The 23,726-nt window shown below is 46.6% G+C and overlaps 1 protein-coding gene across 1 annotated transcript; it reads left to right on the forward strand.

Moving 5' to 3' along the window:
- Positions 1 to 7,078: 7,078 nt before the first annotated feature.
- Positions 7,079 to 22,000, forward strand: LOC132777126 (retinol dehydrogenase 13-like). Its single transcript, XM_060779486.2, has 6 exons — positions 7,079 to 7,247; positions 12,741 to 12,980; positions 16,920 to 17,009; positions 17,188 to 17,376; positions 18,325 to 18,431; positions 21,791 to 22,000. The coding sequence occupies exons 1-6, from the start codon at positions 7,088 to 7,090 to the stop codon at positions 21,998 to 22,000; spliced, it is 996 nt and encodes a 331-aa protein (XP_060635469.2). The 5' UTR covers positions 7,079 to 7,087.
- The last annotated feature ends 1,726 nt before the right edge of the window (positions 22,001 to 23,726 follow it).

The raw sequence follows: 23,726 nt of genomic DNA on the forward strand, positions 1-23,726 counted from the left end.
AGTGGAACTCTCTGCCCCTGAGTGTGGTGGAGGCTCCTTCTATGGAAGCTTTTAAACAGAGGCTGGATGGCCATCTGTCAGGGGTGATTTGAATGCAATATTCCTGCTTCTGGGCAGAATGGGGTTGGACTGGATGGCCCAGGAGGTCTCTTCCAACTCTTTGATTCTATGATTCTATGATTCTATGATTTATGGGGTTCTCCCTGGTTGCTGGCTCTGAATAAGGAAAGGGTTAATACCGTATATACTCGAGTATAAGCTGACCCGAATATAAGCCGAGGCACCAAATTTTACCACAAAAAAACTGGGAAAACGTATTGACTCGAGTATAAGCCGAGGGTAGGAAATGCAGCATCTACTGGTAAATTTCAAAATAAAAATAGATACAATACAATTATATTAATTGAGGCATCAGTAGGTTAAATGTTTTGAATATTTACATAAAAATATAATTTAAGATAAGACTGTCAGATTAAACCATTATCCTAACCTCCTTCAATGTAAATGTGCTTGCATATCCTTCCAATAAAAATAGAGTAAAATAATAAATGTAATGATAGTACTGCTAATAATAGGGTAAAATAATGGAAATGTAATAATAACAGTAATAATAGAGTAAAATAATAAATATAATAAAAACAATAATAAAGTGGAATGATCAATGTAACAACAACAACAACAACACATTTATTATGTATTTCTAACAGGGTAAAATAATAAATAACCTTGACTCGAATATAAGCCGAGCGGGACGTTTTCAGCCTAAAAAAAGGGCTGAAAAACTAGGCTTATACTCGAGTATATACAGTAATAATAATAATAATAATAATAATAATAATAATAATAATAATCTTTGTCAAAGTTTGGCAATGAACAGCAGAAGGATTGCTAGATCAGCAGACACTGTGTTGCAAAATAAGGACTCTGCAGGCTTTTTGGTTCAAGAGAAACTAAGTTTTACTAAGCACATTCAATAGACACGTCTTACTACAGCGAGCTACAATTCAGGAACTAGTCAAAACGAAAGTCTCTTCACATCTGCTTATCGCTTCTTGCTGAGACTAGTTACTCCCTTCTGTTCCCAGCAAGAGCAAACCTCATCTTACTTCTCTCAAGGTCGCATAATCACAGCCTCATGGTATGAATATTCTGCACAGCATTTCTAATACACAGTGGAATCCATCTTGGAAATACATAGAAATACATTTAAAACACATACATATCTAAATTAATCCTGACAATTAGTACCCCGCCACCATCTCCCCAACAGGGACTCGGAGCGGCTTACCTGGGGCCAAGCCCAACAACACAGCAACAAAACAAAATCAAAACATAAACAACAACATAATCAATTACAGAAAACATACACTATAAAATTTTTACAAGCAATATACAATAGAATGAAACCAATCAGAGGAAGAAGCAGTTTATGGTCTTGGCTCATTCTGGGTTTGCGAAGTTAGACATATTCTTTAGATGCTCAGGAGGAGGCCTGTCTGTACTTTGGGTTCCATGTTGGAAGAAGGATGACTGTGAGAGCCGTTCAGCAGTGGAACTCTCTGCCCCGGAGCGTGGTGGAGGCTCCTTCTTTGGAAGCTTTTAAACGGGCTGGATGGCCATCTGTCAGGGGTGCTTTGAATGCAATATTCCTGCTTCTTGGCAGAATGGGGTTGGACTGGATGGCCCATGAGGTCTCTTCCAACTCTTTGATTCTATGATTCTACGATTCTATGTCATGCAAATATTTATTTATCGTGTCGGAAGTAGACCGAGGGTACAGTTGGAATGTATTTAAAAACACAAACAAAGTTTGAAAAACTTGGCATGGTACTAAATGTCCTTTGACCAGAAGCTGGTCACTGTGTCACTGTGAGAAGGTCCTCCCTTGTGCATGTGGCAGGGCTCAGGCTGCATTGCAGCAGGTGGTCAGTGGTTTGCTCTTCTCCAAAAGCCCTCCCAGACACCGCCGACGCCTGAGCTTCAAACGTGAGCGATGAATCCAAGAGGACTCCCAGACTGCGGACCTGTGGCTTCAGGGGGAGTGTAACCCCGTCCAGCACAGGTTGCCACCCTATACCCCGGTCAGGTTTACGATTGACCAGGAGGACCTCTGTCTTGTTGGAATTAATCTTCAGCTTGTTCCTCCTCATCCAGATAGACACAGCGGCCAGGCACTCGTCCAGCACCCGAGAGGACTCCTTGGAGTTGGGTGGAAATGAGTAATAGAGTTGTGTGTCATCTACATCGAGGTGTCACCCAACTCCAAAACTCCGGATGACCTCTCCCAGCGGTTTCATGTAGATGTTAAAGAGCATGGGAGACAGAATAGAGCCTTGATGATTTACCAGCTGTGCTAAACCTCCGGCCCTTTGTGATATTGTATATTATTATTAGTTTTTCTCATGAGAAGGCAATGATTTACAGCAGTGTTTCTCAACCTTCCTAATGCCGCGACCCCTTAATACTGTCCCTTATGTTGTGGTGACCCCCAACCATCACATTATTTTCGTTGCGACTTCACAACTATAATTGTGCTCCTATTATGAATCGTAACGTAAACATCCGATATGCAGGATATATTTGCATTCACGGGACCAAACTGGGCACAAATATTCAATAATACAACCAAATTTGAATACTGGTGGGGTTGTGGAGAGGATTGATTATGTCATTTGGGAGTTGTAGTTGCTGGGATTTATAGTTCACCTACAGTCAAAGAGCATTCTGAAATCCAACAACAACGGAATTGAACCAAATTTGGAACACAGACCTCCCATGACCAAAAGAAAATATGGGAAGGGTTTGCTGTGCATTGACCTTGAGTTTTGGAGTTGTAGTTCACCTACATCTAGAGAGCACTGTGCACTCAAACAATGATGGATCTGGACCAAACTTGACACAAATACTCAATATGCCCAAATGTGAATACTGGTGGAGTTTGGGGGATATAGACCTTGACATTTGGGAGTTGTAGTTGCTGGGATTTATAGTTCACCTACAATCAGAGTATTCTGTTCTCCACCAAGGATAGAATTGGGCCAAACTTCCCACACAGAACTCCCATGACCAACAGAAAATACGTTTTCTGATGGTTTTTGGCAACCCCTTTGCCACTCCTTCGTGACCCCCAGAGGGGTCCCGACCCCCAGGTTGAGAAACACTGATTTACAGTGTCATAGGCTGCTGACAGGTCAATGAAGACAGCGCCTGCTTGAGGAAAATGAAACTGATGCACCATCAGACTAATACCTTTGCAGAACAAAGGAGTTGAAAGGTGGGATGTTGCATCTATCCTGCCCACCTCCATTAGCCAAAACAGGTGGAAGAGCACCCCAGTTCAACCAGTAGGAAAGTTGCCTCCAGCCCTGTGGGAATGGGTCAATCCACTTTGCTCCTGGCCGGGACTGGTGGGTGGGTGGTCTTAAGGACAGTAACAGCACAGCGCTCTCCTCAAATGACCCTTTCCGCCCCAAACATCCAAGCCCGGTGTCATGTTTGTTCATGACAAGAGTGCAGAGCTTCAGCCAAAACCCGTAGAGCAAATTTGTTCTCCCTCGGCCAGTTTCAGGTCAAGGCTAACTCAGGGGTGGCCAATGGGACATGAATTGCAGCAGGACGTTGCAGTGGATCAGAGGGAATCTCTGGCTGGGGGTCTACCTGGTGCAAACCTGAACTCCCAGCAGGACGTCACAGTTTCTCCACCTCTTCTGCAAGTATGAAACTTCTCCTGTGTTGAGCCCCAGGTAAGACCCTGCCCTGGGCACAATTCACACACACACCTCGACCTTGCATCAGGTGCAAGGGCAGAGGCGTCTCGCCCTATTACTATTACTATATTGTACTATACCACTATTACTTACTTACTTACTTAGGCGATCCCTCGTAGTCCGAGGATGATGGTCCTCCAAGTTTGGTGTCCTGGGGGTGGGTCCGTAGGTGGCTGTGGAGCCCTATTCTTGACCTGCATCTTCTCCCGCAGTGAGGGAATTGGTTTCCAGGTGGGAAGTGGTCTTGGTTGGGGTTGGCTTGACACACCTTCTTCTTGGCACATTTCTCTCTTTCACCCTCCATTCGTGCCTTTTCAAATTCTGCAGCACTGCTGGTCGCAGCTGACCTCCAGCTGGAGCGCTCAAGGGCCAGGGCTTCCCAGTTCTCAGTGTCTATGCCAGAGTTTTTAAGGTTGGATTTGATCCCATCTTTAAATCTCTTTTCCTGTTCAACAACGTTCCGTTTTCCATTCTTGATTTCGAAGTAGAGCAACTGCTTTGGGAGATGGTGGTCGGACATTTGGACCACGTGACCTTCAGTCCAGCAGAGTTGATGGCCGAGGACCATTGCTTCAATGCTGGTGGTCTTTGCTTCTTCCAAGTTTGCACCACGCTGACATTTGTCCGCTTGTCTTCCCAAGAGATTTGCAGGATTTTCCAGAGGCAGCGCTGATGGAATCGTTCCAGGAGTTGCATGTGATGTCTGTAGACAGTCCACGTTTCACAGGCATAGAGCAGGGTTGGGAGGACAATAGCTTTATAGACAAGCACCTTGGTATCTCTACTGATGTCCCGGTCCTCAAACACACAGAGATAGGATGTATCTGGTGGGATACATCCTCTCATGTCCCTATAAGGGGAGCTGAAGCTGACAGAAGGAGCTCACCTGCACTCCCCACGGATTCGAACATCTGCCCTGTTGGTCTTCAGTCCTGCTGGCAAAAGGGTTTAACCCATTGCGTGTTTTAAATGCAAGGACTTTGCTCAGATGTTTTGATGTTTTACCATCCTTGTGGAACTCTTCTCCCATGTCCATATATGGGGAGCTGGAGCTGACAGAGGGAGCTCACCTGCACTCTCTGTGGATTCGAACCTTCGACCTGTCGGTTTTCTGTCCTGCTGGCGAAAGGGTTTAACCCATTGCGTGTTTTAAATGCAAGGACTTTGCCCAGATGTTTTGATGTTTTACCATCCTTGTGGGAGTCTTCTCTCATGTCCCTGTATAGGGAGCTGGAGCTGACAGAGGGAGCTCTCCGTGGATTCGAACCTCTGACCTGTCGGTCTTCAGTCCTGCCAGCACAAGGATTTAACCCATTGCGTGTTTTAAATGCAAGGACTTTGCCCAAATGTTTTGATGTTTTGCCATCCTTGTGGGAGGCTTCTCTCATGTCCCTGTATGGGGAGCTGGAGCTGACAGAGGGAGCTCACCCGCACTCTCTGTGGATTTGAACCTCCGACCTGTCGGTCTTTGATCCTGCTGGCACAAGGGTTTAACCCATTGCATGTTTTAAATGCAAGGACTTTGCTCAGATGTTTTGATGTTTTGCCATCCTTGTGGGAGTCTTCTCTCATGTCCCTGTATGGGGAGCTGGAGCTGACAGAGGGAGCTCACCCACACTCTCCGTGGATTCGAACCTCCAACCTGTCGGTCTTCAGTCCTGCTGGCACAAGGGTTTAACCCATTGTGTGTTTTAAATGCAAGGACTTTGCCCAGATGTTTTGATGTATTACCATCCTTGTGGGAGGCTTCTCTCATGTAGTGAGCTGGAGCTGACAGAGGGAGCTCACCCACGCTCTCCACGAATTCAAACCTCCGACCTGTCAGTCTTCGGTCCTGCTGGCACAAGGGTTTAACCCATTGCGAGGACTTTGCCCAGATGTTTTGATGTTTTGCCATCCTTGTGGGAGTCTTCTCTCATGTCCCTGTATGGGGAGCTGGAGCTGACAGAGGGAGCTCTCCATGGATTCGAACCTCCGACTTGTCGGTCTTCAGTCCTGCCGGCACAAGGGTTTAACTGAAGAAACTATATTAAGAAGCAACAATAATTATATAATTTCTTTAAAGCACCCCAAAATGGTAATTAGTTTCGCTCATAGATCCGAGAGGCCGATCAGGTGTGCTATGCTCAGACCGTCTCATAGGGCTGGAGAACAAGCCCTATGAGGAGCGGCTTAAGGAGCTGGGCATGTTTAGCCTGAAGAAGAGAAGGCTGAGAGGGGATATGATAGCCATGTATAAATATGTGAGAGGAAGCCACAGGGAGGAGGGAGCAGATCAAGGGTCTGGAGAACAAGCCCTATGAGGAGCGGCTTAAGGAGCTGGGCATGTTTAGCCTGAAGAAGAGAAGGCTGAGAGGGGATATGATAGCCATGTATAAATATGTGAGAGGAAGCCACAGGAAGGAGGGAGCAGATCAAGGGTCTGGAGAACAAGCCCTATGAGGAGCGGCTTGGGGAGCTGGGCATGTTTAGCCTGAAGAAGAGAAGGCTGAGAGGAGATATGATAGCCATGTATAAATATGTGAGAGGAAGCCACAGGGAGGAGGGAGCAGATCAAGGGTCTGGAGAACAAGCCCTATGAGGAGCGGCTTAAGGAGCTGGGCATGTTTAGCCTGAAGAAGAGAAGGCTGAGAGGGGATATGATAGCCAGGTATAAATATGTGAGAGGAAGCCACAGGGAGGAGGGAGGAGATCAAGGGTCTGGAGAACAAGCCCTATGAGGAGCGGCTTAAGGAGCTGGGCATGTTTAGCCTGAAGAAGAGAAGGCTGAGAGGGGATATGGTAGCCATGTATAAATATGTGAGAGGAAGCCACAGGGAGGAGGAGGGAGCAAGCTTCCTTTCTGCTTCCCTGGAGACTAGGACGCAATCGAACAATGGCTTCAACTACAAGAAAGTAGATTCCATCTGAACATGAGGAAGAACTTCCTGACTGTGAGAGCCGTTCAGCAGTGGAACTCTCTGCCCCGGAGTGTGGTTGAGGCTCCTTCTTTGGAAGCTTTTAAGCAGAGGCTGGATGGCCATCTGTCAGGGGTGCTTTGAATGCAATATTCCTGCTTCTTGGCAGAATGGGGTTGGACTGGATGGCCCAGGAGGTCTCTTCCAACTCTTTGATTCTAGGATTCTACTGTATTTCAATGACTAGTCCTGAATCCATCCCGCTGGACTCTGCTCCAAGAAAGCATGTACACCTGAGCCTTGGACTTTCACCTGTATTGTGCCCAAGCGCAGGGCTTGCTTCATCTGAACTCCTGGAAGAGCCGCAGAGTTGGGCAACTGATTGCAGGAACCGTCCGGTGGAGACGGAAGAGAGTGCCGAGCATGGACGTCCTGAGCTCCGTGACCTCCCACCCCATCTGGTTTGCCTGCTCCTTGGCCCTGTCCACGGCGCTCTGGGTGTGCAAGAAGAGGAGGTGGGCTCCTGGCTCCTGCCCCGTGGATCTGAGCGGCAAGACGGCCATCGTCACCGGAGCCAACAGCGGTGAGTCTTCTGCCAGGGCTGGGCTTGCAAAACCTGGAATCATTGAAAGTGTATACAGGAAGCGCTGTAAATGTAAACAACGGTGTGCTGGTACGTCTGTACCAGGAGCTCCAACTTTATTTTCTTTCTGTTAAATGTTTGCATGCATTCCAAGGCTTCGGGGATTTTGAAAAGATGACTTCCCTTGGTTTGCAGTCATGGGGCAAGCCACCTGTCTATCATTAAGTTTGGATCCGCCCCTTCTCCCAGGGACATGGGAGGAGAGGGAGCCATTTTTAGTTCAGTCTTACAGAAGGAAACCAAGCTATAGAACGTGAAGTAGATTTACCTGCAGAAAAGCTTCACTTCTTAAGAATTCCAGGGAATTCCGGAGAGAACAGTCTCAAAGCTCTGGCAGGGAGCTTACAGCCTCTCAGCCTTACAGCATCTGAGGCAAACAGCCCTAAAAGGTTTAGAATCATAGAATCAAAGAGTTGGAAGAGACCTCATGGGCCATCCAGTCCAACCCCATTCTGCCAAGAAGCAGTTTCTTAAGAAATTCCGGGGGAAAGCAGCTTTACAGACCCAAAGAACTCCAGCTGGAGAATCTGCAAGCCTTTACTGGTAGAATCATAGAATAGAATAATAGAATCAAAGAGTTGGAAGAGACCTCCTGGGCCATCCAGTCCAACCCCATTCTGCCAAGAAGCAGGAATGTTGCATTCAAAGCACCCCTGACAGATGGCCATCCAGCCTATGCTTAAAAGCTTCCAAAGATGGAGCCTCCACCACACTCCGGGGCAGAGAGTTCCACTGCTGAACGGCTCTCACAGTCAGGAAGTTCTTCCTCATGTTCAGATGGAATCTCCTCTCTTGTAGTTTGAAGCCATTCCTCCATTGCATCCTAGTCTCCAGGGAAGCAGAAAACAAGCTTGCTCCCTCCCCCCTGTGGCTTCCTCTCACATATTTATACATGACTATCATATCTCCTCTCAGCCTTCTCTTCTTCAGGCTAAACATGCCCAGCTCCTTAAGCCGCTCCTCATAGGGCTTGTTCTCCAGACCTTTTATCATTTTAGTCGCTCTCCTCTGGACACATTCCAGCTTGTCAATATCTCTCTTGAATTGTGGTGCCCAGAATTGGACACAATATTCCAGGTGTGGTCTAACCAAAGCAGAATAGAGGGGTAGCATTACTTCCCTAGATCTAGACACTAGGCTCCTCTTGATGCAGGCCAAAATCCCATTGGCTTTTTTTGCTGCCACATCACATTCCTGGCTCATGTTTAACTTGTTGTCCACAAGGACTCCAAAATCTTTTTCACACGTCCTGCTCTCGAGCCAGGCCTCATCGTCCCCCATTCTGTCTCTTTGCATTTCGTTTTTCCTGCCAAAGTGGAGTATCTTCCATTTGTCACTGCTGAACTTCATTTTGTTAATTTTGGCCATTCATCTCTCTAATCTGTCAAGATTAGGTTTACCCAGTGCTCAAGATGCAGTTTGAATCCGGTAGTAAAACCCACATCAGTAAGGCTTAGATAGTAAACAGCCTGGGAGAGGTTAAAAACGGGTTTTCCTCTCAAAGTATAAGAACAATGAATGAAGACAGTTGCCTTTCCCTTGAGGACAAGAGTAAGGAAGCCACCAGTTGACTCAAAGCCTTGAAGCATTTGTTTGACTCATTGAAGATTTGAGAAGTATCTGTTTAATTTCTTCAATAACAAAGGACTTTGTTAAATCATTAAAGACTCTAAGACCATTTCTACAGGAAAACCCTTGAGGCCCTCTCTTCGAGGCGCCCTGGCTTCCCGCTGGGCACAAAGTGCACATCCTATTCAAAGTCAATTGTTACAGGCCCAAGGCGTGACAGAACAAATGGGAAGGAGCTTTCTTCCACATGTGGTGGTCCTCGACAAAAGCAAGAGAATTCTGGTTCAAGGTACACAGCACGCTGCAAGGCGTTTTCTATTCCAAGAAACCTTATCACATCAGGAAATATTCCATTTCGGAGACTGTTTTCGAATGGGTCCCATCACTCGGCATTTGCACCATCAGTATTCCGTCTGAATCCGTCTGCAAAGCATTTCAGAAATGGATTCTTTGCAGACAGAGTTGTAATCGTCGAAGGCTTTCATGGCCGGAATCACTGGGTTGTTGTAGGTTTTTCCGGGCTATATGGCCATGTTCTGGAGGCAATTTTTCTCCTGACGTTTCGCCTGCATCTATGGCAAGCATCCTCAGAGGTAGTGAGGTCTGTTGGAAGTAGGAAAAATGGGTTTATATATCTGTGGAATGATGACCAGGGTGGGACAAAGGACTCTTGTCTGCTGGAGCTAGGTGTGAATGTTTCAGCTGATCACCTTGATTAGCATTCAATGGCTACCAGTATTAAAAAAAAACTCAAAACAACAGAGGGGAAACAAACAGGCACATAAAATCACTCTCAACAAAAGATTCCCCCCAGGCACTTCCAAGCCATTGAATGCTAATCAAGGTGATCAGCTGAAACATTCACACACTGGGGTATTGTCGAAGGCCTTCATAGCCGGAATCACTGGGTTGTTGTAGGTTTTTTTGGGGCTATATGGCCATGTTCTAGAGGCATTCTCTCCTGACGTTTCGCCTGCATCTATGGCAAGCATCCTCAGAGGTAGTGAGGTCTGTTGGAAATAGGACAATGGGTTTATATATCTGTGGAATGGCTGGGGTGGGGCAAAGAGCTCTTCTCTGCTGGAGCTAGGTGTGAATGTTTCAGCTGATCACCTTGATTAGCATTCAATGGCTACCAGTATTAAAAAAAACTCAAAACAACAGAGGGGAAACAAACAGGCACATAAAATCACTCTCAACAAAAGATTCCCCCCAGGCACTTCCAAGCCATTGAATGCTAATCAAGGTGATCAGTTGAAACATTCACACCTAGCTCCAGCAGACAAAAGTCCTTTGCCCCACCCTGGTCATTCCACAGATATATAAACCCATTTTTCCTACTTCCAACAGACCTCACTACCTCTGAGGATGCTTGCCATAGATGCAGGCGAAACGTCAGGAGAAAAATTGCCTCCAGAACATGGCCATATAGCCCGGAAAAACCTACAACAACCCAGAATTATAATAGTCGAAGGCTTCTCATGGCCAGAATCACTGGGTTGTTGTGTTTTCTGGGCTGTGTGGCCATGTTCCAGAAGCATTCTCTCCTGACGTTTCTCCCACATCTATGGCAGGCATCCTCAGAGGTTGCGAGGTCTGTTGTCAAAGGCTTTCATGGCTGGAATTACTGGGTTGTTGTGTGTTTTCTGGGCCATAAGATCATGCTCCAAAAGCATTCTCTTCTGACGTTTCGCCTACATCTTTGGCAGGCATCTCCAGAAGTTGTGAGGTCTGTTGTTGAAGGCTTTCATGGCTGGAATCACTGGGTTGTTGTGTGTTTTCTGGGCTGTATGGCTATGTTCCAGAAGCATTCTCTCCTGACGTTTTGCCCGCATCTATGCAGGCATCTCCAGAGGTTGTGAGATCTGTTGTCGAAGGCTTTCATGGCTGGAATCACTGGGTTGCTGTGTGTTTTCTGGGCTGTGTGGCTATGTTCCAGAGGCATTCTCTCCTGACATTTCACCCACATCTGTGGCAGGCATCCCCAGAGGTTGTGAGGTATGTTGTTGAAGGCTTTCATGGCTGGAATTACTGGGTTGTTGTGTGTTTTCTGCGCTGTGTGGCTATGTTCCAGAAGCATTCTCTCCTGATGTTTCACCCACATCTATGTAGGCATCACCAGAGGTTGTGAGGTCTGTTGTCGAAGGCTTTTATGGCCGGAATCACTGGGTTGCTGTGAGTTTTCTGGGCTATCTGGCCAGGCACCCTAAAAAGTTGTGAGGTCTGTTGGAAACTAGGAAAATTGGGTTTATATACCTATGGAATAATGTCCAGAGTGGTAGGAACCTCCCAACAAAGGTTTTCCCCAGACCTTGAAACTTTGCAAGATACACAAAATGCTGCAAGGAATTTTCCATTCAAAGGACCTTATCACATTAGAAAATACACATTAAAAACTGATTCTTTGCAGATAGAATTATAATCGTCAAAGGCTTTCATGAGAAGAGCCAAGAATTTTCCCTGAATTTGCCAAACCGCGATAGTTTGTCAGGAGAGACATACATTCAGTACGTTGCAGTACATTTTTCTAGAGAAACGGAGCTGTCAAAGTACAAATTTCCCACCCCCTTGCTGGCTTTCTTCTGATTGGCTGTCATCATCAGCTGGAGGGGAGGTGTGGCTGGCTTAGGCACCCCTCAGCCAATCAGGGAGCCAGCCCCGCTTCGGCTCTTGAGCCAATGGGAGTTAAGGAGGTGGTACAAGCGGGAAAACAATAAACCGAGAGGAAAACTGAGTGGATTATTGTGACTTAATGTGTTGTCTGATGGCTGGCGATAATCCGGAGATTCCTCAAGCTGGCCTTGTATTGTCCTGAAAGGTTGAAATATGCAAAAAGTGGCTGGCACAGTGGCCAAGCCCTGATATCTGTTGCAACCCAGAAGCAGGAAACGAGACCATTAGAGAACCATCCACCACACTTGACTGTGGGAAAAAACAATCCCTTTTTATTGATGAAAAATGGTTACAAAATAGAAGGAAATGCAAAGTCAAAAAGCCACAGTAAAATTCAGCAATCAAGAATATCCATGAACTAGATCAAAATTCCAAAAGCCACACTGTAAAAACCTGGAACCTGTTAGCAATTCACTAACTGTACTTGGAGTACTAGAAGCCTCTGGATGTAGGCCACGAGATGCTACTCGTGATGCTACTGAATTTTTCCCTGATGGTAATGAAAATGTTGATTCTGAGGTCAGTGGCTTGGAAAGTGAAACTACACATTCTGATGAGAATGTTGCAGAGCCAAGCGGTGATAGCTCTCCAGAGGAGCTAACACCTGGCTTCCTTAATGAGGATAGAAAAGGACAGATTTGGAAAAACAGGAGTGAATCGCAGAGTCTGCGAAGGTCAAGCAGATTAAGGGAAAGGGAGGCACAGGCTTCAAAGCCTGGAGGCGTGTCACGAAACAGTTTCTTCAGTTTTAAGTGCCTCTCCCCGGGCTGTCTCGTTAGATCAGGCATTGTTTAGACTGAGGCATTACCTTGGCAGATTTCCCGTTTCCCGTGGCCTATATCCCAAGAGGCTTCTAGTGCTCCAAGTACGATTAGTGGATTGCTAACAGGTTCCAGGTTCTTACAGTGTTGCTTTTGGAATTTTGATCTAGTTCATAGATATTCCTGACTGCTGAATTTTACTGTGGCTTTTTGACTTTGCGTTTTCCTCTATTTTGTAACCATTTTTCATCACTAAAAAGGGATTGTTTTTTCCCACAGTCAAATGTGGTGGATTGTTATCTTATGGTCTCGTTTCCTGATCTGGGTTGCAATACTCGGCCAGGATTGTTGGGTTGGATGGTGGCCTGTTTTCAGTGGATTTGCAGGGACGCTTCTGCATGCATCTATATAGAAATGTGTGTCTCCGCAGGGATTGGCAAGTACGTGGCCCTGGACCTGGCGCGCAGGAATGCGCACACCATCCTGGCGTGCCGCAGCTTGGAAAGGGGCCGGGCCGCCCTGGAGGAGATCCGCCGGGCCACGGGGAACTCCCGGGTGGAGCTGCGCCTGCTGGACACCAGCTCCATGGCGTCGGTGCGGGACTTCGCCCGGCAGTTCTTGGAGAAGGACAAGCGGCTGGACATCCTGGTCAACAATGCCGGAGCCTCAGGTGAGGGGCAGGGAGCGGGCAACAGCCACGAGGGTCCAAGAGGACTGAGGACACAAGAGCCGGAATGGAAGAAGTCAGGCCTTCGTTCCTTTTGAATTGTTTACTGCCTGGAGACATACTTGTCAGAAATATTAAGTATTAACTAGACATTTTTAATTACAAATATGTGAGTCAAGCACTGAAAGGGTTAAATGGATGCAATGACTCAGCAAAAGCTTTCGTTCAATATAAGCAGGTGTGCCTGTAGCTTAGTAGCCCTCAGTCTGTGAGAGCTCTCTGTGGGAGAAAGGCCTCAGTGTGTTAATAGGCCTCAGTGTGTTAATAGGCCTCAGTATGAGAAGGCCTCAGTGTTAGTTTGCCTCAGTATATGAGAGGCGTCAGTCTTAGAGAGCCCTCTGTGTGAGAGGGCCTCAATGGGAGAAAGGCCTCAGTGTGAGGTAGGCCTAAATGTTAGTTCACTTCAGTCTTAGCCCTCTGTATGAGAGGGCCTCAATGGGAGAAAGGCTTCAGTGTGAGGTAGGCCTCAGTGTTAGTAAGCCTCAGTATGAGAAGGCCTCAGTGTTAGTTCGCATAGTATATTAGAGGCGTCAGTCTTAGCCCTCTGTGTGAGATGGCCTCAAGGGGAGAAAGGTCTCAGTGTGAAGTAGGCCTCACTGTTAGTAGGCCTCGGTATGAGAAGGCCACAGTGTTAGTTCACCTCAGTATATGAGAGGCATTAGTCTTAGAGAGCCCTCTGTGCGAGAGGGCCTCAATGGGAGAAAGGCCTCAGTGTTAGTAGGCCTCGGTATGAGAAGGCCTTAGTGCTAGGTCGCCTCCGTATATGAGAGGCGTCAGTCTTAGCCCTCTATGTGAGAGGGCCTCAATGGGAGAAAGGTCTCAGTGTGAGGTAGGTGTCAGTGTTAGTAGGCCTCGGTATGAGAAGGCCTCAGTGTTAGTTTGCCTCAATATATGAGAGGCGTCATTCTTAGCACTCTGTGTGAGAGAGCCTCAATGGGAGAAAGGCCTCAGTGTGAGGTAGGCCTCAGTGTTAGTAGGCCTCGGTATGAGAAGGCCTCAGTGTTAGTTCGCCTCAATATATGAGAGGCGTCATTCTTAGCACTCTGTGTGAGAGAGCCTCAATGGGAGAAAGGCCTCAGTGTGAGGTAGGCCTCAGTGTTAGTAGGCCTCTGTTAGTTCACCTCAGTATATGAGAGGCATCAGTGTTAGAGAGCCCTCTGTGTGAGAGGGCCTCAATGAGAGAAAGGCCTCAGTGTGAGGTAGACATCAGTGTTAGTAGGCCTCAATATGAGAAGGCCTCAGTGTTCGTTCACCTCAATATATGAGAGGCGTCATTCTTAGCACTCTGTGTAAGAGAGCCTCAATGGGAGAAAGGCCTCCGTGTGAGAGAACGCCTCAGTGTGAAAGAAGCCCCAGGTTGAAGGTCATCGCGTGTGAAGCGCCAGTGTAAAAGGCTGCTGTGTAAAAAGTTACTGTGTGAAACTCCTATGTAACTTTGGTGTGAGACGAGGCTCTGAGAGAGTGAAGCTGTTTATCTGCCTGAGAAAGAAGCCCAGCGTGGAAGTAAAGAAGGAAGTATAAAGAACTTTGTACTGTTGAAGGCTTTCATGGCTGGAATCACTCAGTTCTTGTGGGTTTTTTCGGGCTATATGGCCATGTTCTAGAGGCATTTCTCCTGACGTTTCGCCTCCATCTATGGCAAGCATCCTCAGAGGTAGTGAGGTCTGTTGGAACTGGGAAAAAGGGGGTTTACCTTCCTTTGCTCTTTCGTTCCATCTTTCCTTGTCTCTTTCCTTCCCTATCTCTTTTCTTCCTTCATTCACTTTTTTATTTCCTTCTCTCCTTCCTTCCTTCTCTTTCTTTCCTTCCTTCTCTCCTTTCCTCCTTCTTTCCCTCTTTCTCTCCTTCCTTCCTTCCCCTTCTGTGTATATGTTTTGTGTGTGTATATATATGCATATATGTGTGTATATGTGTATATATGTGTGTTTGTGTATATATCTGGTTTTGCGCATGTGTTGTAATATATTTTGGGGCTTTTTTTGGCTTTTAAGTCTCTTCTGCTGTGTTTTCAATGATTTTATGAGTGATGGTCACTCATTGGCTTGAGAGGTGTCTTCTGCCCGAATTTGGTGTCAATTCGTCCAGTGGTTTTTGAGTTATGTTAATCCCACAAACTAACATTACATTTTTATTTATATAGATGTATAAAATATAAAAAAGAAGAGAGAAAAAATATAAAAAAATATTAAAATAATAATAATAATAAGGAAAAAAGGATATTTTGACATTGAAAGTGGGGGAACAATATCATGTATAGTAAAGTAGGAAGAAAAAGAAGGAAAGAAAGAAAAACCCATTATCTAGGAGTTAGTTTATTTCCCCTCCATGTTCTTTGTCTTTATGATTGATTCTATTTAGCATATCAACTCTATTTTCAACTGACTGAAGTAATCCTTTACTGGATCCCAATTAGTTTCTTTCTTTGGTAATGACATTGAGCTGCTTTTAGGAGGGTCTCCCCAGCCGAGGAGATCCCTGAGGACCGCACCAAAGACAGTCCTGGAACCTTGGTGAGGCCAGTGAAGCCAATTTCAGCGATAAAAAATTTAAAAATAATAAATCCTCACCAAAGTGGAAGAAGTTTCAGCGACTGAGGTGTTTTATTAGCGATTCAGCTGCAATCGGATGTATTGTAGGAATAGTTCCACCACAAGCATGCAGGAGCACAGTGATGCACGCATATTTATACAATTTTTGAAAACCCAGAGTTCAAACTTCCCGCCCCGGCTCCTCTGACATTCCCCGCTGTGATTGGGCAACAGGGCGAGCAGCTGGGGGGGGGGGCAGCCTCCCATCCCCTGGGCTCCTGGACCAATCAGGGAGCTTCAGGGGCATGCTGGATCCAAGGGGGAGGGCTCCTGTCGCCCGCCGGCCAGCGAATCAGAAGAGGGGAGGTGGGACGACAGAACAGAAAGAGAGTTCATGAATGGGTCAATGGAAACTGGCCATGCGCTCAGCGAAAAAAAGGAAAAATGTCTCCAGCCGATGCAGCTTATTGTTCTTTGAGGGGTTTTGGTGAGGGAAACAAACAGGATCAGGGCAGTGGACCTCGGGGGGGGGGGGGATCAATGCTGCCCTTTGTAAATCAATCATAATGTCCGTATTCCAAATAGACTTCCTCATCTCACTGGACCAACTCCGAGGGCGAGACAAAGGAAACCATAAATGGCTATTGTTCCATGCAGATGTGAAATAATCAAATAAGAAAGGGAGGTGGTGGTTCTCCCTCAAGCATTTCAACAGTCCTGGGTCACATTTTCTAGGGCAAAAGGCAAAGGGGAAAGGCAATATTTCATAGCAAGATACATACATTCAAATAATAAGCATTTCATAGCAACAAAACCCCATCTTTGTCCCACATTCCAAGTATATTTAATAAGAGGATTAATTTTCATGAAGAAGCCTGAAGTCCAATGTTTTAAAAGGTCTTTGAGGAAAGTTCATGAGGGAGATAGTATGTACTGAAGTCCAAGGCATGCAGGCAGAGAGTCCATGATCATTGGAAAGGCTGGCAGATGAAACCCCAGCCAATAGGTAAGTTCATCCATATTCATAACCTCTAACACAGTGGTTCTCAACCTGGGGTCCCCAGATGTTTTTGGCCTACAACTCCCAGAAATCCCAGCCAGTTTACCAGCTGTTAGGATTTCTGGGAGTTGAAGGCCAAAAACATCTGGGGACCCCAGGTTGAGAACCACTGCTCTAACACTTTGTTCAGCCATTCTTCTCTTTTTTGTAATATACAATCTATAAAACATTTTAAGCCATTTTTTTTCAAATCATAGGAATATGTGTAGTTAATTCTTTGGTTCCAGCTCCCTGCCCCCATTGTTTTAAATCAATTTGCCCCTTCACCATTGCTCCTCTTGTGTCCCTTCTCAGGTATGCCACATTCCATCACTGTGGAGGGCTTGGAGCTGACCTTCGCCACCAATGTCCTGGGCCCCTTCCTTCTCACCAACCTTTTGCTAGGTAAGCCCAAGCAGGGTTTGCTCCCCTCACAGCGTGACTCTCAGGACTCCCAAAGGGAAGCCAAGCCTTACCTGGGCCCGTGAAGGTGACAGGTGAGTCTGGCCAGGTGCCTCCTCCATGAGGAAGTGGATGGGAATCCTTGCTCTATTTCTCCTTTCCCTCCTTCCGCCCTGCGCAGATGTGCTGAAGGCCTCGGCACCCGCACGCATCGTGAATGTGTCGTCCTGCATGCATTACCACGGTTCCGTGGATGTCAGGTGCCTGACCGGAGAGGAAAGGATGAAGAATAGCAGCCAGGTTTACAACAGCACCAAGCTCATGAACATGATCTTCACAGCCGAGCTGCACCGGAGGCTGAGCGGGACAGGTGGGCATCCAGAGTCAACCTCTGTCTCAGGGTGTAGTAGTAGTAGTAGTAGTAGTAGTAGCAATAGTAGTCATCATCATCCTCAGAGCCCCCAGTGATGCAGTGGGTTAAACCATTGTGCCGGCAGGACTGAAGACTGACAGGTCACAGATTCGAAACTGGGGAGAGTGCGGATGAGCTCCCTCTGTCAGCTCTAGCTCTCAATGCAGGGACATGAGGGAAGCCTCCTACAAGGATGGTAAAACATCGAAACACCCTGACGTCCTCTGGGCAACGTCCTTGGCCTATTTTCTCACACCAGAAGCGACTTGCAGTTTCTCAAGGCAGGTTTGGGCCATAGTGGTACATATTGTGTCAGTGACATTGGCCACCACAGCAAGGCAGGAACATGATCGATCACAGCCACTTTAGGCTATAAACTACTTTATTTTACAGCTATATACATTAGAAGCTACTTAACACTAAGCACATCGTAAAACTTGCTCCTCACTGTCCGATCGTAACATCGCAAACACACGAACTACTGTTATCAGTACTAGTCCACACCTCTTGCATTCAAGAGTGACGTATGACGTACGAGCTGCCTCCATTTGCACTTGATTTCTGACCTTTCTAGGAGTGCCATTTCCTCCATGGTTCAGTTAACTCTTTCCACACAAGGATACACTCAGCACATAACTACTGCATTTTAAACATACATACATATTTTGAAATCTACATTACAAATTGCAAACAACTTCAGCATATTGGAGCACCCCAACCTGTGTTTCTCCAGAGGGAATGCATCCCCCAAATCCAGAACATGTAAATACCCCTGAAAGCCCCACGATACAATGTGCAATACATGTGTTGCTTCACCCTTTCTTCTGGTTTCTCTGGAATCATACCATTCCTTGACTTCTCCTTCCTTCTCTTGAGCCAACGGACTGTCCTTGCCTTGCCTTGCAGGGGTGTCGGTCAATGCACTCCATCCGGGCATCGTTAAGACAGAGATCATGCGCTACTACAGCTGGTGGGCTCGCCTGCTCTTCAACATCTGTTCCATTTTTCTCAAGGTGAGGTTGGACAGAGCATGGCTCTTTGCACAGGTACAAGGGAAGCAATAGAGCTGGGTTGTGCCTTATAGGAGAGACACTGTGGGACCCAGTGGGTTGGCCTTGGTGGAGGTGGCTGCCATCAGATAGTGTGTGGGTTGTGTTGTGACTCAGGTGGAACCCACAGAATGTCTCTGAGGAACCACAGAGTGTCTCTGATGAGGATGATGGGACTCAGGTTCACAGTCTGGTTCAAAATGCCCCTGTTATAGACAGTGAAGAAGTTCAGTTTCCCCCAGCAAGGAATGAAAGTGTTGATACTGAAAATAGCCAGGTGCAGGTGCAGATTGACTCAGAGAAAGAGGACAGTTCTCATCCTGATAATGATAATGAGCAAGCAGGAAAACAGGCTGACACTAACGAGCAGACTCACCTTGATGAAATGGGAACCTTAGCTTGGGCTGACTGTTTGGAATTCAGAGTTCAAAGGAGTGTGAGAATAGCTAACAGGAAGGAGGCCAGAGAAATGCCTTCACGTTTTGCAAAGAGTATTAAGCTGTGTGTTTGCAACCAAGTCACCAAATTGGTTTGCAACGACACCAAATTGGGAGGGATAGCTAATACTCCAGAGGACAGGAGCAGAATTCAAAACAATCTTGACAGATTAGAGAGATGAAGGGCCAAAGCTAACAAAATGAAGTTCAACAGTGACAAATGCAAGATACTCCACTTTGGCAGGAAAAACGAAATGCAAAGATACAGAATGGGGGATGCCTGGCTCAAGAGCAGTACGTGTGGAAAAGATCTTGGAGTCCTCGTGGACAACAAGTTAAACATGAGCCAGGAATGTGATGTGGCGGCAAAAAAAGCCAATGGGATTTAGGCCTGCATCAATAGGAGCATAGTGTCTAGATCTAGGGAAGTCATGCTACCCCTCTATTCTGCTTTGGTTAGACCACACCTGGAATATTGTGTCCAGTTCTGGGCACCACAATTCAAGAGAAATATTGACAAGCTGGAATGTGTCCAGAGGAGGGCGACTAAAATGATCAAGGGTCTGGAGAACAAGCCCTATGAGGAGCGGCTTAAGGAGCTGGGCATGTTTAGCCTGAAGAAGAGAAGGCTGAGAGGAGATATGATAGCCATGTATAAATATGTGAGAGGAAGCCACAGGGAGGAGGAGGGAGCAAGCTTGTTTTCTGCTTCCATGGAGACTAGGACGCAATGGAGCAATGGCTTCAAACTACAAGAGAGGAGATTCCATCTGAACATGAGGAAGAACTTCCTGACTGTGAGAGCCGTTCAGCAGTGGAACTCTCTGTCCCGGAGTGTGGTGGAGGCTCCTTCTTTGGAAGCTTTTAAACAGAGGTTGGATGGCCATCTGTCAGTGGTGATTTGAATGCAATATTCCTGCTTCTTGGCAGAATGGGGTTGGACTGGATGGCCCACCAGGTCTCTTCCAACTCTTTGATTCTATGATTCTCTGTCCTCCATCCACCAGCAAGCAAAGACCTCACGTCATTGTCCAAACAGGTATTTAGCATTGGCTGGAGGTGGCAGAGCACATAGGAAGAAAACTGAAGCTGGGAAGCCAGGTGCTCTGGTCAGTCTCCTTCTGGAACTGACCAGATGCCCTTTGGGGAAACCCATAAGAACCTTCTCCTCCAGTGGCAATACACCTTCAAGTGTAGGAGATATATGGCTTCGGCCAGCTTACTTGTCCGAATGTATCTCCCTCTACGTTCCGACTCATAGTTTAAGATCCACCAGGGAGGCCCTACTCTCAGTCCCACCGTCCTCGTAAACGCGTCTGGTGGGGACGAGGGTCTAGACCAGTGGTTCCTAATGCTGCGATCCCTTAATACAGTTCCTCATGTTGTGGTGACCCCCAGTCACCAAACACAAACCGCTGTTACCAGTACTAGTCCACACCTCATGTTGTGGTGACCCCCAGTAAATTATTTTTGTTGCTACTTCATAATTGTAATTTTGCTACTGTTATGAATCGTTATGTAAATATCTGATATGCAGGATGTATTCTCATTCACTGGACCAAATTTGGCATAAATACCCAATATGCCCAAATTTGAATACTGGTGGGGTTGGGATGGGAGGATTGGTGGGAGGATGGGAGGATGGGGTTTGGTGGGCGTTGACCTTGAGTTTGGGAGTTGTAGTTCAGCTACATCCGGAGAGCACTGTGGACTCAAACAATGATGGATCTGGATCAAACTTGGCACCAATATTCAATATGCCCAAATGTGAGCACTGGTGAAGTTCGGGGAAAATAGACCTTGACATTTGGGAGTTGTAGTTGCTGGGATTTATAGTTCACCTACATTCAAAGAGCATTCTGAACTACACCAACAATGGACTTGAACCAAACTTGGCACACAGAACTCCCATGACCAACAGAAAATACTGGAAGGGTTTGGTGAGCATTGGCCTTGGGTTTTAGAGCTGTAGTTCGCCTACATCCAGAGAGCACTGTGGACTCAAACAATGATGGATCTGGATCAAACTTGGCACCAATATTCAATATGCCCAAATGTGAGCACTGGTGAAGTTCGGGGAAAATAGACCTTGACATTGGGGAGTTGTAGTTTCTGGGATTTATAGTTCACCTACATTCAAAGAGCATTCTGAACTACACCAACAATGGACTTGAACCATTGAACTCCCATGACCTACAGAAAATACTGGAAGGGTCTGGTGGGCATTGGCCTTGGGTTTTAAGAGTTGTAGTTCGCCTACATCCAGAGAGCACTGTGGACTCAAACAATGATGGATCTGGATCAAACTTGGCACGAATACTCAATATGCCCAAATGTGAGCATTGGTGAAGTTCGGGGAAAATAGAGATTGACATTGGGGAGTTGTAGTTGCTGGGAATTATAGTTCACCTACTACCAAAAAGCATTCTGAAGCCCACCAATGATAGAATTAGGCCAAACTTCCCACACAGAACTCCCATGACCAACAGAAAATACTGTCTGTGATGGTCTTTGGCGACCCCTCTGACACCCCCTCATGACCCCTTCAGGGGTCCCGACCCCCAGGTTGAGAACCACTGGTCTAGACACTACACTCCTATTGATGCAGGCCAAAATCCCATTGGTTTTTTTTGCCGCCACATCACATTGTTGGCTCATGTTTAACGTGTTGTTCATGAGGACGCCAATATCTTTTTCACACGTCCTGCTCTCAAGCCATGCGCCCCCATTCTGTAACGTTGCATTTCATTTTTGTCTGCCTAAGTGGAGTCTCTTGCATTTGTCACTGTTGAACTTCATTTTGTTAGTTTTGGCCCATCTTGAGAGGGTCCCCATGAGAAACCCCTTCCCCACCTTGTGTTGACCCCTCCTCCTGTTCTTCCACAGACGCCAAAAGATGGAGCGACCAGCACGATCTACTGCGCCATCTCCCAGCAAGTGGAGGGCATTTCTGGGAAGTACTTTGACAGCGACTGCAGCCTGGCCGTGCCCCTGCCCCTCGCGGAAGACCCGGCCATCGGGCGCAAGTTCTGGGAGGCTGCAGAGAGGGTGACGGGCCTGGGAGGGGCAGGGGAGAAGCTCGGGGGGAATAAGTGATCACCCCAAAACAGCACAAAACTCTGGAAGGCCAGTCTGGCTGCTTGAGTTGCCATTCTGCCCCGCAAAGGAGGAGAGGCAGCATCGTGCCCCATGGATCCATTGGGTGTTTGTTTTCTGTGTTTGCCCATGTCCTTTTTTGTCTTACAGCGACCTTAAAGGCAGATCTATCAAGGGGTTTCTTGCCACGAGTGGCTTTGCATCATACTCCCTCTTTGGTGGCTAGCCCAGCAAGAGCAGAGACTGCTTATTGAAAAGGCAGCATTTCTATGTCAGTGTTGTATGTCAGCCTGTGATTGTGTCTGATGATCATGTTGATGTGCATGATGGGAATGGGGATGTTGATTCTGTTTCCGGGCCAAGGTCTGGGGATGAGAGGCCAGAGTAGCTGCAAGAGGATTCCCAAGGTCTCAAGCTTGGGAAAGGCTTTGCACCGCAGTTCTCTGATCAGTTATCTAGGAATGAAGTTGATTTCGAGCTCCCAGGTGTAGAAGTTAACGAGGAGAGTGTTGCACCTCAGCTGGGGTACACCTTGCTCAAACACTCACCAGGAAGGCTTTCATGGCTGGAATCACTCAGTTCTTGTGGGTTTTTTCGGGCTATATGGCCATGTTCTAGAGGCATTTCTCCTGACGTTTCGCCTGCATCTATGGCAAGCATCCTCAGAGGTGAGGTCAGGAGGATGCTTGCCATAGATGCAGGAGAAACATCAGGAGAAATGCCTCTAGAACATGGCCATATAGCCCGAAAAAACCCACAAGAACTGACTCACCAGGAAGCCCAACGTAGAAGTAAACACACATAGTTGTTGTTGTTCATTCATTCAGTAGTTTCCGACTCTTCATGACCTCAATGTAGAAGTAAACACACACAGTAAAAGAGTGAAAAAATATCCAAATAGGTAGGATAAAAAGAGTCTCACAAGACCAGAGACAAAACTCCAATGCAAAGGTTAAAACATGAATATAAATCCAAGGAGCAGGGTAAACTCATGAGCTTGAATAATCCAAAGATGAGGAAGAAAACATCCACTTAAGTGATCCAAGAATCAAAGAACAACACTTTAGCTTGAGTTCATGGTAAAATCCCCAAGACTTACAGCAAAACTTGACTTGAAGCGAGAACCAAAGCTCTAACTGCAAAGTTGTTTGATCTGAAAAACCGAAAGCAGTTTTCCCCCTTAATACAGACATCATTTATTTATTTATTTACAGTATTTATATACCACCTTTCTCATCCCTGGGGGAACTCAAAGCAATGCATGTGTCAAGACCCAGGCGGACCAACGAGGCAAAACAGCAGCTTAAGGGTTAACATAAGGTGTTTAATGGCAAATTAACAAGTCAAAAGGCTCTTATCAGCAGAGCTTGTAAACAAAAGAGTCTGCGGCTGGCAGGAATGTAAACAAACAGCAGCCCAGGCAGTCTGTGCTGCAAAAAGGAAAACAGGAGTAAGGCAGGCAAAATAGCTTGAAGTCAGAAACAAATTACAGTCAGTTCAAAAGTCTTAATACAAAAAGCAGCATGAGGAGCGGTCCGAAGTCCAAGTAGGAGTCAGGCAGAAGCGAAGAGTAGTCAAGACGTTCCAGGGTCAGGACAGGAGACAAGACTCACGGTTCCAAGCCAGGCAAGTTAGTCAGCACGATCACGGAGACACGGTTCTGGATGCAAAGACTCAAGGCAAGAGTTAAGAGCAGGATACACTGGTACACGACACTTTGAACTCT

Source organism: Anolis sagrei, chromosome 5 (genome assembly GCF_037176765.1).
Source record: "Anolis sagrei isolate rAnoSag1 chromosome 5, rAnoSag1.mat, whole genome shotgun sequence".
Taxonomy (NCBI): Eukaryota; Metazoa; Chordata; class Lepidosauria; order Squamata; family Dactyloidae; genus Anolis; species Anolis sagrei.

Excerpts from the sequence above, each read along its gene's own strand:
- LOC132777126 (XM_060779486.2), top strand. The coding sequence starts at position 7,088 with ATGGACGTCCTGAGCTCCGTGACCTCCCACCCCATCTGGTTTGCCTGC. Across the intron at positions 12,981-16,919 it reads CAACAATGCCGGAGCCTCAG|GTATGCCACATTCCATCACT; the intron begins GTGAGGGGCAGG and ends GTCCCTTCTCAG. Across the intron at positions 17,010-17,187 it reads TCTCACCAACCTTTTGCTAG|ATGTGCTGAAGGCCTCGGCA; the intron begins GTAAGCCCAAGC and ends CGCCCTGCGCAG.